Here is a 17,142-nt window from a genome sequence, read left to right on the forward strand (position 1 = left end):
CTCAAACTATTTTTTTCCAACCCTTTAAACTCAAATTTTAAGTCTACAATTTTATTAAATTGTTTAAGAATTGTTTAAGTCTAAGATTTTTTTTTTCATGGATAACTTTTCTTCGTTTACATCTTAATTTAATTTTTAGAATAATTTGACCTAAAAAATATTGAAATTCCTTAAATATAATTTTATTTGAGAAATAGGTGGATATTTATAGAGTTTTGAATGAGTTTTGGGGTTAGATATAATTTAGATTAATTTAAAATATTATTTTAACTGTTGGATTTAAATTTCAACCGTTGGATCTTTGTTTTAATGCGACAACTTCTACAGCAATAGCAGCGGGACACTTGGCGTCAACCTTAAGTAGGCTCCACCAAAGAGTTTTCCAATCAAGGCAACAGTTGGACTAGTATTTAGTTCAAAGTTTGGGTTTTGCCAAATTTTAGCCCCTTACTTTTCTGGGTTAGGAGAGGAATTGGGCTAAAATTTAGAATTTTTTGGGTTTGGCCTTATCACCCCAAATAAGACTTTACTTTCATACAAAACCTAAGGCTAACAATGCAATACAGCGCTAACAATTTATTAGAAGACAATATTCTGTAAATTTAAGTTGTACTCACACAGACGCACAAATAACAAGTAAGAAGATGACTTGAACATGTAGATGGAACCATAAGCTCCGTAGTTCCCATGAATTCATAACTTCCAATTTTCTTTGAGGTGATAGCATATAATCTACTCATTCGAGTTAGAGTTCAGCTTTCACCTTCAACGGCAATGGCGAGCCTGAAGCCTTTTGTCACTGAAAATCCCTAACATAAAAAGTTTGTTTCCTCTCTCTGCAAAAGTGCGAGGACAAATACGATAATGATGAAACCGTAAGGGGTATAAGAACATAAGAGACTCACACTCTGCAATCCCAAGCCCTAATTGTAAAATTAGGAGTGCCTCCACGTTACTAGAATACAGTAACTCATAATTCTTGTGTTATAATATAAATCAATGATAAGTTGAGAAAAAACTGATTGTAAAACTCATAAAAGGTTATTTAGTTCTCTAGACCATTCTGGTGGTGCTCTTGTCTTGTTCTGATCCATTAGAACCACACAGTTCTGATCTTTACGCGATTGTCACCCATCACTTTTGTTTTGAGCCAAAATTGATACAAGATAGTGACAATTTGTAGTTCTGGTCAATCTGTTTTACTTATTTTATTGTTTATTGTTTTATTTACTTTTATTCACTCTTTACCTTTTTGTATTAGAGAAATTATGAAGTCCTTATTTGTCTTAAGGCATAGAAAAGAACCTCATTGACTTAGTTTACCATTTCAATTCATAGTCTTTTGATTAGAATCATTTACTTGGTGCTGAAGTTCTCTTCTTTTTTTATATTTATTTATATTTCCATCTATTAGAATTGATTAATTGCTAATCATGGCACACTCGCAACTCACACTTTACCAAAGTTTGCTCTAGAGCTTTGTTGCATATTTCAAGGTAAACACTAGGATTTCAAATCATAAAAATTGAATCAAAAAGAAGAATAAGAGGTCATAACACCCAAATTGTCTCTTCTTTCTTTAACAATCCATCCACAATAAGCTGAAAAAGCTAACCAACAAAAACATAGCAAAAGAATCAACAGTATCCACCTACCCTAATGTCAGAAGAATTAAAAGGTTATAAGGAGTCGAACTCTACCATGGAGTTAGAGGAGGCTGGGGCAGCGGCTGCACTGCAAGTTTCAGAAGGTTTTTGTTTCTTTCTTTCTTTCTTTCTTTCTTCTTTTTTTTTTCTTCAGAAAATGTGGTTTTTTTAAAAACTAATATAGTTTTAAAAAAACCTTTTATGAATTTTAAAATCAATTTTTTTTATCCACCCTTAGATTAGATCCAAGGATGGGTGACCACAAACTCCTTGGACCACAGGGTCTAGAGAAAGGGACTATCAATAGATATTCACATAGACATATGGAAAATATTTCCCTCTATCCTTAGAAGTATGAACTCATACTTTTTTGCCAATTACAATGTGACATGTGTGTAGAGATTTTTCTTGTTGTATTTTTTATTAATTATTTTTGCAAATGTATTAAACTGTAATTTACAGGAAGTATAAATGCCTCGCAGTGTTCTAAACGTATACCAATATTACATTATAATTACTCGACAGTAAGTACGGTACAAGTGTGTGTCACATAGGTAAAACCTAATAATCAATGCATTATGTATTTGCAATGATAGGTTTTGTCTTTGAAAAATTGCAATGACCTAATACTACTACAAGTGATTTGATTGTTTGGGAGTGCTTCTGGGAGGGCTAAAAGCCCTTCTTACAGCATTTGGTTGAAAATATTAGAAGTGTTTATAGGTCGTAGAAGCGCATTTTTGAGAAACACCTGTTATGTGCTTCTTTCGGAAGCAATCCCAAGTGCTTTTCCAGAAAGCATTTGGTTTTCTTATGAAAATTTTAACATCTTTATAGTAAAAGCGCTTTTGCAAGAAATGCTTATAAGAAGTGCTTCCTAAAGAAGCAGTCTCAAACAAGCCCTAAGAATATTTCCTTTTATTCTAAGTCATGACTTACAATTTTTACATCTCGTATACTTGTGCAAGTAAAAATGGGCAAAGGCCTCATGAGGTTGGCCCTGATCCATTATCCATATGCCATGGTTTGGTCTTGGTTTGGATTGGCACAACTTAAACTTATATGAAGAGGAAAACATGCAAAATACTGTGGTGACAAACATAGATTTTAAATATAAAAAAATCCATCCCAAGTGATTATGTAGAGCTAAAACAATATAAAGAGAATCCCTTCCAAAACACAGACTATACTATAGTGAGCGAACCCAAAAGAGTGGTTGTTGTCATATTAATTCACTAACTGTTTAGTGTTTGAGCGCTCCTACCTATGCTCAATTGTAGGGATGGGTACGGTTCGGTTTGGACCAATTTTTGCCTCAAATTAGAACCAATCCGGTACTATTCATTAGGTTTGATTTTAATAAAAAAATTTCAAAAATTGTCCAGTTCGGTTTGAACCGATTTTAGTTCGATTCCAGTTCGGGTTCAATTTTGAACCGGATTATAAAAATTATTTTTTAAAATTGTTTTCAACTGAGATATTTTTTTTTACTCGAAAATTAACAAATTATTCAATTTCATATAAAAAAAATAAATATTAAAGTTAGAAAAGAGAGATATTTTGACATTGAACTTGGATAAATATTAGGTTTTTTTTTAGTGAAATTAAAAATATAACATTAAATATAATTATATATTTTTTTAGTTTGACTGGTTTGGTTCTGCCCGGTTCAATTTTTGAAGACATGGAACTGGATCCAGAACCGGTCCAAATCGATCCGGTTCGATTTTTGACCGGTTGTTGACTTTTTGATCAACTCGATTTTTTTTCGGTTTGGTTTGGTGTGGTTCGGCTCGAATTTTCGGTTCGCTAGTTTGAGTGCCCACCCCTACTCAATTGTCTTCCCCTTAGATTTTCAATTTGAATCTTCTATTGCAAATCTTCAAGTTATATATGCTTCATTTGTAAGACACAATTAGGACTGAAAAAAAGAAGACCAATGAAAACCACAATGTACAACTTCTACACTGTTCGCGGGAGGTTCTTTTTTAACATTAACATACTAACCAATTTACATTTGTTGACTGGTGAGACCCAACGCAAACTTTGACCCTAGATTGGGTGCAAGGTAACTAGGATCAAAGTGTGTGAAGTGATTTTGAGATATGGAAGAACACAATTAAAAAATTGGGAGAATTTTTTCTATTGATCTAATAAAAGTGAGTAATACAATGATATAAGAGGTTTTTGTACATGTACATGAGAGAAATTCTAAATGAAATGAAGAGTCAGTCATGTTTTACTTAAGATGAGTCATCTATTTAGAGCACCTCCAGTGCTCCTCGTTTGCCCGGGCAGAAGGGGGCCTAGGCCCAGCAATTGGCTCCAGCGCGCAACGTCAAGATGAGGCAGTTGATGGGGTTCACAAGCCTGGGCAGGCCCAAAGGCAAATCTTGTTTGGGCTAATGCCTGGGTTTGCAAACGTCATTAATGACGTCAACAACGAAAAAAATTAATGGGTTAAGTATAAAAAATAGAAAATAAATTAAAATGAATAGTAATTTCCCTTGTCCTTGTCCTTTGGGGTAGAAACAAAAAAGACAAGTGCTACCACTATTCACATGAATAGTGATAAACTTTACCTTGCCTTTGCCTTGCCCTTACCCTTTGGGGTGGAGATGTTCTTATAGGTGTAGTCTTGGGGCAATTAGCATGGCCTGGGAAGGCGCTAGAGTTTTTAACAAAAATAGCCAAAATTTACCCCTTACTTTCATAAATGTCAGTTTTTACAAAAATTTGGAAAAATAGCAACAAAAAAACCCACTTAAATATACTTAAATGCCCTCACAACTAAAACTCACATAAAGAAATAAAAGAAATCTGCATTGTTCTGCAACTCCATTATTCTCTCCATTCTCTTTAGCCATTTTCATGCATTATTCAAATATCATAGCATTGTTTATAGGTGCTCTTGCAATGCTATCAATCTCTCTTTTTCTTTATCCTTGTTCTTGTTAATTGCAGCAAATGAATTAACATGTCCTTCTTTTGTGCCTGATATGGACCTGACAAAAATTGGTTTGGTTCCTTAAGATGATTTGTCATCTTTATCTACCAAGTTCTTCCCCTATAATTAGTGCATTGGGAACGCAATCTAGTCCAAGCATTCAAGCTGAAGCTGTGTCGATCTTTGAGAGACCTTGAGAATTAATGAATCCTGTTTTACGAGTTCAGCATCTTTACATGATATCGGCCGAAATATAGAGAAGGTAGTTCAAAGTGGTAGTAAAATAAAAGGAAAGAGGAATTCAATACAATCAAGTAAAGATAGAAAACATGACTCAAGAAGATATCCAATGCTTATCCGGCAGACATCGAGCATTCTGGTGGATTGCCTCAAGATTCTGACCAGAAAGTCAATTGCAAAGGCATTCATTAGTGGTTCTGGTGCATATAATTGCACATTACAGGGAAAGTCGAAACATGTTACTGAATTTACTGATGGATCAATTCAAAGGTCACTTCCCTATCAGCAGTCTTGCTTCGCAGTGCCTGCAAGATATCACTCTTCTATTTTCTTTACTGACTTTCTTTTATTTATTTATGTGGATTTTAATTTTGAGGGTATTTAAGTCTATTTAAGTGAGTCTTTGACTTTTTTTGAAAATTTTTATAAAAACTGACATTTATAAAAATATGAGATAAATTTTAACTATTTTTGATAAAAACTCAATGCGCAACCCACTAAACTAAATAAGTAGGCAATTGCAACTTGTGGCGTCCGAGCAAAGGCCCAATCAGAGGTTGACACGTGGGTAGTATGAGTGCCTTAGGCGGTTTCCAGGGGCGACAACGCTCTAGGTATTCTATGAACCGAGTTTTGTCGCGTATGTGGTCCAATGGTGATTAGTCACATGGAAGTGGCAGTGACTGAGTTCAGAGTGTGGGCAAGGATTGGGCCAAAATCTGAAGGTTTAATTAAATAATGGGTCATGTGGTTGTCCCTGTATAAACCAAAATACAGTTAAACATTATGGCTGAAAATGTTTTTTTAAGTGTGCGCGCCCACAGTAGTCATTAGATGGGTCCGCCAATGGACAAACCCAATTGAAATCGGACACTAGGAGGTCTCTCTTATTCGCCCGAAAATAAAAGTATAGTCACTTTCAATTAGAAGATAGAAAATATGCAACGGATATACTATTGTAGTAATTTGAAGCAATTACTTTCTCAAGTAAGGTCTTGGATTACGTTTGAGTTTTAGTATCTGTGTAGTGTGTATAATTTAGTATATTATCGGTCATCTTAATAGAAATACAAAGTACTAACATTGTTTGACACCGCTTGCAAAATACTAACAGTAAGGTAACAACATACATCACCAAGGGGCAAAATTGATTCGCAAAGCCCATTCTCCGCATCGTTGCTAGTAAATATCTCACTTCATACGGTCGTATGCTTGCACCATATCCAAATTTAAGACCATAAAATTCACCACCACAATTTGTCCTCTTATTTGTCTTCCAGAACCACAAACGTAGACTGGTTTTAAATTGTAAGTACCTTAGAGATCATCTTTACATGTCGCATTGCACTTTTATGATTTAACTTGCACTACATACTCTCACCTAAAACCAACCCAATGACTGCCTTAGTAACATCATGTCCCACAATAGGCCCAAACTTATGAGGAAAAACTCCTTTCATTGGGTCCAAGAGATTGAGTGTGGTGGATTAATTTGAAAACAATCTACATATATTTTACTTTAAGTAGTATTAATAATAACAAATTTGTTGGATTTCATTTAAATGAAATTAAAGGGTTTAGATTTGGATTTTTCAGAAAAAGAAGAGAATGTGAGAAAGAAAGTTAGGGAAGGATCCTCTTCTATGAATGTTTAAAGTCACTCTTTGTGCATGAGGAATGCTAGCTACTTTTTCCTTTTATATCTCCTTATTACACAATAACATGGTGTTGTGATCATAATATTCCGTTTTTGATGTCATCCTTAAAGGAATAGTCCTGCCAAATATCGTCTAAATTAAAACGATTTTTATTTGAGTGATTTTTTGTAGAACTGATCATAAAAAAAATGAACACTTATCGTCATGAGAGATGAGATGACATTATAGGATAAGAAGGAAAATAGAGAATGTATATAGGGAAATATATGAAATTAATAGTATATCATCTAATTCCCCTTTGTCAACCATCATATGAAAATCTGAAGAATACCCACAGGACTAACAAATAGATTTTAAAATTAAAGATATCTCTTTCACGATTTATTTTACTTTTTTTCTGATCTGTACTCATTTCCTTTCCAATTTATAAACCCCGCATCCACACTTGGGCTATTAGACCGTACATAGTTCATGTTTGTCATTGGATCCATATGTGTGAAGGGGATGGAGCTCAACCGATCACTTCGAACGGTTTTTTATACACATAAAATAAACTTGTATAATACAGATGAGCTGTCAGTTCGTCGTTAAGTGAAATTCGAATCGTACGTATGTGTATATGTATGTGTATATTTATTTATGTTACTTTTACACAGCGTAAATTATCTTGCACATATATTAACAAGATATTACGGAAGTTCAAATCAAGCAACACCAATTTGAACTAACACGAAATGCTGAAGTTTTGGGGGGGTCACGGCCATTATAGGTCAAAGTGTGGCTCTGCCGGATGTCCATTGTTGCATTCTAGGAGTTGCATCTCATGAATAAAACCAAGATACATGTCATGTTACACTCTTGAGAGGTAAGGGTCTTGCATACGCTTAACGGTTTGTATTGGCGACTCAAAAATAAGCACGTGAGACTTATGTTTCACGTGTTTATCTTAATGTTTCGGCGCAGAACACAATTAACTAAGTTAAACTTCCCAATTGAAGTAATATTTTTTCTTTTTTGTTAATCATCAACTCGGGAAGCGCACTTATGAGCCTCATATAGTTTGATTTCATTATTCTTCTTCCGTGCTTTTACTTAACTAGATCTCTTTATCGTATTAATTAATCAAATGAGTAGAATTCATAAATAAAATTGCTAGTCGATCGATTTTAAAGTTAATTTTTAGTCAGAAAATTATGACACGCAAACATTATACACTTTACGTTCACCTTTTTTTATTTAAAATTTTATCATGTAGCATGTATCGTTTTATAAACTTATTTAAGGAATCTCTCAATATATATATACCAACACAGCATTTACTTTGATGTCAATCAGATTCTCATTTATTTCTATCAACCAACATTGTCACGTACACAACCACATGTAATCACCCTCTCAAAAACTTTTCCTCTCAACCGCCGCATGTAAAGTAAAATTCAAAATACTTTTGGATCAGTTTCTAATACCATGGTCCCTTTTCCTAATCTTGAAATATTTAACTTATTTGCTCTCCCCCCATCCATCGTCTCCAAAAATCAAAGAGCGACAACTCTTCGCCAACCCCCGCTCCAAACAACCTCCTCCTCTATAAAATCCTGCAACTTCTTTCACTTCAATCCCATCCCACCACACAGACAAACATGGACCGCTTCTTAGTGTTGCCCGAGTCCCACCTCGTCGCCATTGTCTCCTTCTTGCCTTTCAAAGAAGCGGCAAGAACCTCCGTTCTGTCGAAGCGTTGGCGTCACGTTTGGCGTTTGTCGAAAAACATCGAGTTCGACGAACGTTGCTTTGCCAACGTCGATGCCGATAGAGAGGTCCAAATACAAGTGTTCATTGATTTTGTGCGGCAGTGGGTTCAAAACTACCAAGAACCCACCGTGGACAGACTTTCTCTCAAGTTTTCGCAGCCACAAAATAACCCAAGGGTTGTCGAAAACTGCATCGCATTTGCCCTCGCCGGCCATGTCAAACACCTAGCGCTTGATTTCTCTGATCGCACATGGGCTGTACACGATCTCGACGATATTGCTCATCCGACGCAGTTTGATCTGCCTCTGTCTGTTTATAACCATCCTCTCGAATCTTTGACTCTGTCTTCTTGCAACTTCAATGTGTCCGAGTTCAAGAATTTTGGGATGCTTAAAGAAATTTCGTTGTGTTGGGTTGAAATGAAGGAAAGCACTACCAAGGCTTTGTTGGCCAACTGTGGGTGTCTTGAGAGTTTGAGCCTGAGACACTGTTGGGACATGGACAACTTCTTCTGTGTTCGAGTAGGGGAATTAAAGCTGAAAACTTTGGTGGTTTATAAGTGCAGGTTTATGTGTTCTTACTTTGAATTTGAGGCACCAAATCTGCGTTGTCTGAGGTACTCTGGGACCCTGCCAAAATTTTGTTTACTCAGAAATGGAGGCTTGGATGAGGTGGATCTTGACTTTGGGCATGAGACTCATGGGAATGAGGCAGTGTCTGATCTTCTTGGTCAACTCATCGATGAAGTCAACCCCATGAGGGCATTGACTGTTTGCACCTTCATGCTTCAGGTACTTAAGTTTTAACACTTTCCAAAAAAAAAAAAAATTGTACTTTGTTATAGTTCATTAATAATTGTATCACATTAATTGAATATTTTGCTTATCATCTCTCTAAAGAAGGTGGACTCCACTAATAAATGCGGAATTCAGAACCTGTATTAGATGTGTAGTCAACAATATGAGTAGTAAATATGGTACAAATAACGCATCTTTGTTAATCAAGCTTGAGATGGTGTTAACTAATGATCAATTGTGTGTGTCTGCAGGTTCTTCCAATGGGAGAGGAAGGCATTGGTTCTCCTTTGGGCATTACACAGTTGACACTAAAAACGACGATGCATGACCATGAACAACACGGCATCCAGTATTTCTTGAAAAACTGTCCCCAACTGGAGACTCTGAAATTCGAAATAGACAGCCATGCCCGTACCAGAATTATCAATTATGTGAGTCCTTTATATATATATATATATTTATTAGTAATTAATTAGACTTTAATTAACATATACACATTCTGGTTTTGTTATGGCTCCAGACGGAATATGAAGCTCCATGTGCTGAAGTGAAACCTGAACATATGTGGGACGAGAACACGATTACTTTCTCGTGTGTAACGCAGACTCTGAGAGAGGTTGAGATGAAGGGCTTTAGGGCGTCGCCAAACGAGATCGGTTTCATGTGCTATCTGCTCTACCATGGCCGCCTCATGGAAAAGCTTACTATTATTGTTTCAAGCCAAGCGAGCGGTCGTGGAAACCCACAACTCTACCGAATGGTAGCTGAAAAGACGCGGGATTTACCTAGAACGGTACCAAATCTGCAGATTATAATTATTTAAATACATACAACAAGACCACATGAGCAGATGTTGTTATTTGAAGTTCGTTTCTACACTTGGCTTCTCATGTTCGGGATTATGTTGGAACTGAATGGTTCTTTAATATCCTTGTAGCAGACGTAAACCTTTCTATTCGTTTCTAATAAAATCTTTGACAAAACAAAGAAAGAAAAGAAAGTATTATTAATTGGTGTCAACTTTTTCTTTTGCTGTATCTTCATAACTAAATAAATAAAAATTTCAGATTTTTATTTTTGTTTTTGCTATCAACGAGAAAATACAAAAATCTTACATACGTTTGACGATGTACGTTGGTCACATTCACAAATCAGCATGCAAAACTCACTTTTGTATATGAGTTTCTTGTATGGATCTCAATTTCTTTTACAGGGGAATATTTTAGATAAATTAGTTAATTAACTTTCCCAAATCAAATAACCAAATTGCGCACTTTTGTCATTTCGAAAGGAACAACCTCTCGGTGTCATGTATTAATTTGGTCAATGAGACCCATTTTTAATGTTCTTTTCTTCCAATATGATAATAATCAAGAAGAACTTATTTCACACAACATCACGACCCCTCTCATATATCGGCTCAATTTTTGCTCATTTGAACTAGGTTTAAGTACTTGTTAGTAAAGTCATGATTCCCTTTGCCAAGTCAAGCATAAGCTTGAGCTAGATTCACAAACTAGCAGAGCCAAATCAAGCTTGAGTTTAGGAAAAAGTTATCTGAACGAGCTTGAGCTCCATTATTATCTAAACGAGTTTCCGGTGGAATTTTCTCACACACACACATTGCTAAGATCCTTCTTCAATACATGTTCCTAACTTGATTCCTTATCTTGTTAGATTTGAAGTTGCTTATTAATTTTAAATTTCATACAAATTGTGATGGAGGAATATTATGTGCCTTGCAAGTATAAAGATAACATGTACGAAATTAACTCATTAAGACAAATACCGTGAATCAAAAGCTCTCACTGTTATTTTCATTTAATTTCTACTACATCTAATATTATCGTTGACGAACGTTGACGTGACAATGACAATGACAATGAGAGAAAAAAACATTGTCACGTCAACAGACACCTGTCATTAACATTTCAAAGGCTAACCGCCACATGCAAAGCAACTCATAGGCTTTTCGATCAATTTATTGTGTGTGTGCCTTTATCAAAAAGAAAATTGTTGCGTGCCCTTATCAAAAAGAAAAACGCTTGTGTGCCCTGTAACCGCCTCTTCCCCACGTTTAGGAAAATGTAGGAAAACGAAACACGAACTTGTTCGCCAACCCAACACCACCCCCAAAACGGTGTCTCCTCCACAATTCTTTCTTCTACAACCAGTCCCTGCAACTTCTCTCAATTCAATCCCATCCCACACACAAACATGGACCGCTTCTCAGATTTACCCGAGCCCCTCCTCGTCACCATAATCTCCTTCTTGCCCTTCAAAGAAGCAGCAAGAACCTCTCTTTTCTCCAAGCGTTGGCGCCACCTTTGGCGTTCCACCCAAACCATCGACTTCAACGCGCGTTTCTTCATCAACGTCGACGCAAGCAGAGAGGTGCAGAGACAAGTCTTCCTTGATTTTGTGCGGCACTGGATCGCAAACTACCAACAACCCACTATAAGCAAATTCTCTCTCGCACTCTCTCAGCCGAGAAATTCCCAAATGGTCGTGGAAAATTGCATCACCTTTTCTCTTGCGCGCAACGTCAAACACCTGGTGCTTGATTTTTCTGACCCCACATGGAATGAAGATGACTTTGAAGGTCTTGCCGATCCGACGTCGTATGAGTTGCCTCTCTCTGTTTATGGCCATGAACAAGTTCTTGAATCTCTGACTCTGTTTTCTTGCAAGTTTAATCCTTCTGGGTTCAAGAATTTTGGGTTGCTTCAAGAAGTTTCGTTGGGTTGGGTTGAAGTGGGAGCATGCACTCTCAATGCTTTGCTTGTGAACTGTGGGTATCTTGAGAGTTTGAGCTTGAAACACTGTTGGAGCATGGAGAACTTCCTTCGTGTTTGTGGAAGGGGCTTAAGGCTGAAAACTTTGGTGGTTTATAAGTGCAGGTTTTATCATCCTTGTTTTGTAGTTGAGGTACCAAATCTGAGTTGCTTGAGGTACACTGGGACCCTGCCAAGTTTTGATATATCCAGAAATAATAGAGGCTTAGATGAGGTGGAGCTTGACTTTGGGCTTGAGTCTGTGTGCAGTTGTTCTATGGCTGATTTTCTCTATAAGCTCTTCTTTCAAGTCTTCCCCTTGAGGGCATTGACTGTTTGCACCTACATACTTCAGGTACTCAATTTCCCTCTGCAACTTGGATCTCACTTTAACGTTTGGCTATTTGGGACCTTTTATCATACACTTGTGCTGCGCTTTTTGTGTGTGGTGGAGAAAAGAAAAGGAAAGTGTCTTGAGTTTAATACATCAGGTGTTTATATTTCCGTAGGCGTATATGCATGTTGTCGATTAGTGTAATCAATCTGCTTTAGTGTTAATTATGTTGTTATCTCGTAAACCAGACGTCTCTAGAAGATCTTTTAGTTACTTCTTCATCACGTTTCATGTTTACACGTGACTAGATTAATCCTTATAACTTTATACATTACATCAATAACGACTGAACCGAATAAAACCGAACCGTACCCATCACTAATCTGCTGTGACTCTCTGAGTATATTTAGAAATAGAGCAAAACTTATCCCAATTTATATTTTATACAACATTTAACTCTCACATCAAGTAAGCAAAAAAAAATAAAAAATCTCCATGAAAATCTGTTATAAATTGCATGCATTTACAAGCTTGACGTCGTGCTAATTAATTATTTGTGTGCAGGTTGTTAGCATGGGAGAGGATTTCATTGGTATGGAGCCGTCTTTTCCCCTTACACACTTGACATTAAAAACAGCAATGCATGACTACGAACAAGTCGGCATCCGATATTTCTTGAATAGCTGTCCTCATTTGGAAACTCTTGAGATCCAATTAGGCCCCGGCAGAATTTTTCATGATGTGGGTAATCTTTAAATTTTAATTACAAAGTACGTAGTCTTTTAATGAACTGCAAGTTACATATGTACATTGATCTCTTCTTCAGGATTATGAAGCTCCATATAATCCACTGGATCCTCATGAACTGTGGATCCGCCATCCAGTAGTTTTCTCGTGCGTGACTCAAACTTTGAGGGAGGTTGAGATCAAGGGTTTCAAGGGGACACCAAATGAGATTTACGTGCTGAACTATCTGGTCACCAATGGCCGTGTCATGAAAAAGCTTACTGTGATTACTTCCAGGGAAATGAGCAATCGAGGAAACCCAACAGTTTATCGGAATATTGCCAAAGAAGCGCTTATGATCAAAAGTGCCTCGCAAAATCTGCTCATAACGGTTCTTTAAATGATAAATGACTTGATCAACCTGTTGTTGTATGCCTCTAGTGATAGGAATAGTTTCATGTGTTTTGGAAGAGAATTCTTGTATAGGGACTGCTCATACGGCAACAGAGCCGTTCATTATTGGAGTCAGTCCCTACCCAAGAATCACTTGTTTTTTGAAGGTCGAAGATGTCTAGATCAAATTAAGATTCGGACAACAACTAATACATGAGCAGATGTAGTAATGAATGACTAATGTGAACTATTTCTTTTGTTGTATTTTCATTGGCGAAATTTTGGTGCTTTCTATCAAATCATGGAGTGGATGTTTAAGGAGAGTAGTTTTGCATTTACAGCATGTTATATATATCCTCTATGGGCGCAACTAGTAAAGAGTTTGTATGTTGTTTAAATGTATTTGATGTCATATATTCGATTTTTTTATCGCTTATATAAAAAAAAATGATTTAAATTATAAATAAAAAAAATTAACAATTTAAAAATGGATATTTTTTTTTAACAGAATTGGATGTAATATAAAAATGAGTAGTTTCCATTGATGGGGGTACTTGGGATCCCCTCCTCGATACCAAAAGCAGTTTTTTGGGGTCAAAAAAAACGACTGGAAAAGAAAGTTGCTTTTGTAATGATTCAATTATTCTTCATCAAACTCCTACTGCACAAAGTCAAGCTACAAGTTGCCCCATATCCCATCACATTAATTTTGATTCAGTTTCTCCTCATTTCCTGATTTCATGTCACCTCCAAAGTATGGCACTTTCAAAGTGGCGCACGCATTACAGGCATCATTAGGTCTGCGCCTACTGCCTGGGAAAAGCACAAGTTTCTTCTTTATTTGTTCAAGGCTTAATTGTTATAAGTATCCCTTGAAACTATGATGAAATTACATTTGACCTTTGAAATTCTAAGTGATTCTTCATGCTCTATGATGTTTTCTGTCTCATATTGTGCTCAACCATCCAAAAGGGTTCAAAATGAACAATAGGACGCACTTTTTATTAACGTGAATCCATTTGAATAGACTACATGTATGTGTTTTGTTCTTTGACAAATTTTTTTTTTTCCACTGTCATCTATATCTATATATATAAAGTAAAAGACAAAGAACGGTAAAACATTCAAAATACCAGAAAATGCTATTGGTTAATTCAAACATTAATAATTAAAATTATTAATTAAATAAGGATAATATGGTCAATTCATTTTTTTTCATATTAAAAAAATTTAAATTAAAAATAAAATCAGATAATAGGTCATACTTTTATATAACATAACTATCCATGTTATTTTTTCTTAATTCTAAAAAGAAAATAAAAAAGAAAAAAAAAAACCAATTGGCACATGCGTGAGCATGTGCCAAGGGGCTAGTATATATAAAGTAAAAGGTAGAAAATGGTAAAACATTCAAAATATTAGAAAATATTATTGGGTAATACAAACATTAAGAATTGAAATTATTAATTAAATGAGAATAATATATTAAATTCACACTTTTTTATATTAAAAAAATTTAAAATTTAAAATAAAATTAGATAATAAATTCGATTTTTATGAAACACAACTATCCATTATCTAATTCTAAAATAAATAAATAATCAATTGGCACCTAGCCCCAGGGGCTAGTACATAAAATAATGGAATTTTCAAACTCTCAAATAAATCAGTGTAGTTTTTCATGGGGTAAAATTAGTCAGATATGCTCTTCATTTGGGGTTTCACATTTGGCGTCTATAAAAGAAAGCAGACAATAGTGTTGAGCGCAATATAGTACCTCTGTGTGTCATAGGTAAAAATGTTGTTGTATTTGGAAGAAAATATACTTTCAAAGTTTGTGACGTGCCACCTTAAAAACGAATAGGTAATTTTTCTAGGAATAACCTTTTTTTTTCTTCTTCTTTTTTTTCACGAAATGTCGCACATAGTGACACAACACAAGAGCAAACGTTGTGCCTGTATGTAACCGCTCCTTTTCGTCTTCTATAAAAGAAAATTCTTCAATCTCACCCCACAAACAGAGTCAAACATGGACCGGCTCTCAACTTTGCCTGAGCCTCTCCTTCTCATCATAATCTCACTTTTGCCCTTCAAAGAAGCCGTAAGAACCTGCGTTTTGTCCACCAGTTGGCGTCACCTTTGGCGTTCAACCGCAAACATTGAGTTCAATGAACATTTCTTTGCGAACGTCGATGCAAGGAGAGAAATTCAGAGACAAGTTTTCATTGACTTTGCGCAGCAATGGATTGCAAACTACCAAGAAGACAACATAGATAAGTTTTCTCTCACATTTTCTCACCCTAGAAATTCCCAAATCTTCGTCGAAAACTGTCTCAAGTTTTCTCTTGCTCGCCATGTCAAACACTTGGGGCTTGATTTCTCTGAACCCACCTGGGATTTATCTGATCCTGGCGACAACCCTCATCCGGTGTCGTTTGATCTGCCTTCCCAAGTCTACAGCCATCATGTTCTTGAGTCTTTAACTCTTTCTTCCTACAATTTTGTTGTGTCTGAGTTCAAGAACTTTAGGTTCCTTAAACATGTTTCTTTGGCTTGGGTTGAATTTAGGGCTTCTACTGTCAAGGCTCTGTTAGTTAACTGTGGGCTGCTTGAGAGTCTAAATCTAAAGCAGTGTTGGAACACCAACAGCGTTGATGTCTGTGGACAGGACTTAAAGCTAACCTCTTTGGTTGTCGATAGGTGCATGTGTTCGGGTTATCAGAGGATTTCAATTGAGGCATCGAACCTAAAATATTTGAGATTTGCTGGCTTTGTGGCCATCTTTGATGTGAACTCAACTGGAGGCTTGGAAGAAGTTGACCTTGATTTTGGTCTTGCTTCTATGTGTGATGAAGATAGTGGTTATCTTCTTTATGACCTCCTGTGTGAAGTTTACCCTTCGAGGGCTTTGACTGTTTGCAGTTACACGCTCCAGGTACTCAATTTCACTATTCATAACCATTTCATTTTCAGGTTTACATAACGAGTTTTTCGTCTCTAATTTTTGTTCTTATTAATTATGATGTGTTGATTGTTTGCAGGCTATTACCATGGGACCGGAGCCAATTGGTATGGAACCGCGTTTGAGCGTCACAAACTTGACCTTAAAGACTGCTATGCATTACAATGAACAAAAGGGGATCAAGTTTTTCCTAACTAGTTGTCCTCTGTTGGAGACTCTCACCATCGACATACGACGCGGGACAATTTTTCTCCATGTGGGTATATATAACTCATTAGTTTTTTAGTAATTAGTCTTCTAATTAACTTGTATTAACTTATGTCATCAACATTTTATCTTGCAGGAAGATGAAGCTCCATTTCATGCACTCAACCCTTTTGATGTTTGGATCGAAAACCCGATAGTTTACTCTTGCATAATCCGAACTCTGAGAGAGGTGGAGATCAAGGGCTTCAAGGGGACACAAAATGAGTTCTATTTACTGGCCTATCTGGTCCTCCATGGTCGTGTCATGCAGAAGCTTACTGTGGTTACCTCAAGGGAAATCAACAACCATGGAAACCCTGCAGTATACCGAAGTGTAGCTGAGAAACTGTATGCATTGAGACGTGCCTCACAACATCTGCAAATTACCATTTTGTAAAGAGAAATAACAAAATTTGATGGATGTTTTAATTATTTTCGTGTGCGTTTGAAGTTTGAAGCTCATGTAGTCACTGTACTATTACTCGATTCTTATTGTAGTCCCTCAGTTTGGGTTTTGAATTTTATAGTGTTCGAGCATTTTTAAGGATAAAATGGTCTTCACATGTCGTATTTACTCTCACAACGACATCGTCAATCTCATTGTTGACCAGAAAAAATAGAACATTGTTGTCACATCATTTATATAACCTGAAAGTTCGTTAAATTT

At 36.1% G+C, this 17,142-nt stretch overlaps 2 protein-coding genes across 2 annotated transcripts; both read left to right on the top strand.

Moving 5' to 3' along the window:
• LOC18778863 (putative F-box/LRR-repeat protein At1g56400) lies at window positions 8,132–9,986 on the top strand. Its single transcript, XM_007214386.2, has 4 exons — window positions 8,132–9,034; window positions 9,292–9,471; window positions 9,561–9,833; window positions 9,978–9,986. The coding sequence occupies exons 1-4, from the start codon at window positions 8,132–8,134 to the stop codon at window positions 9,984–9,986; spliced, it is 1,365 nt and encodes a 454-aa protein (XP_007214448.2).
• LOC18778300 lies at window positions 10,861–16,994 on the top strand. Its single transcript, XM_007213136.2, has 6 exons — window positions 10,861–12,169; window positions 12,713–12,889; window positions 12,975–13,265; window positions 15,243–16,202; window positions 16,309–16,485; window positions 16,573–16,994. Exons 1-6 carry the CDS (start codon window positions 11,258–11,260, stop codon window positions 16,870–16,872), a joined length of 2,817 nt encoding a protein of 938 aa, XP_007213198.2. The 5' UTR covers window positions 10,861–11,257; the 3' UTR covers window positions 16,873–16,994.

The sequence above is a fragment of the Prunus persica genome, chromosome G4, assembly GCF_000346465.2.
Source record: "Prunus persica cultivar Lovell chromosome G4, Prunus_persica_NCBIv2, whole genome shotgun sequence".
Lineage (NCBI taxonomy): Eukaryota > Viridiplantae > Streptophyta > Magnoliopsida > Rosales > Rosaceae > Prunus > Prunus persica.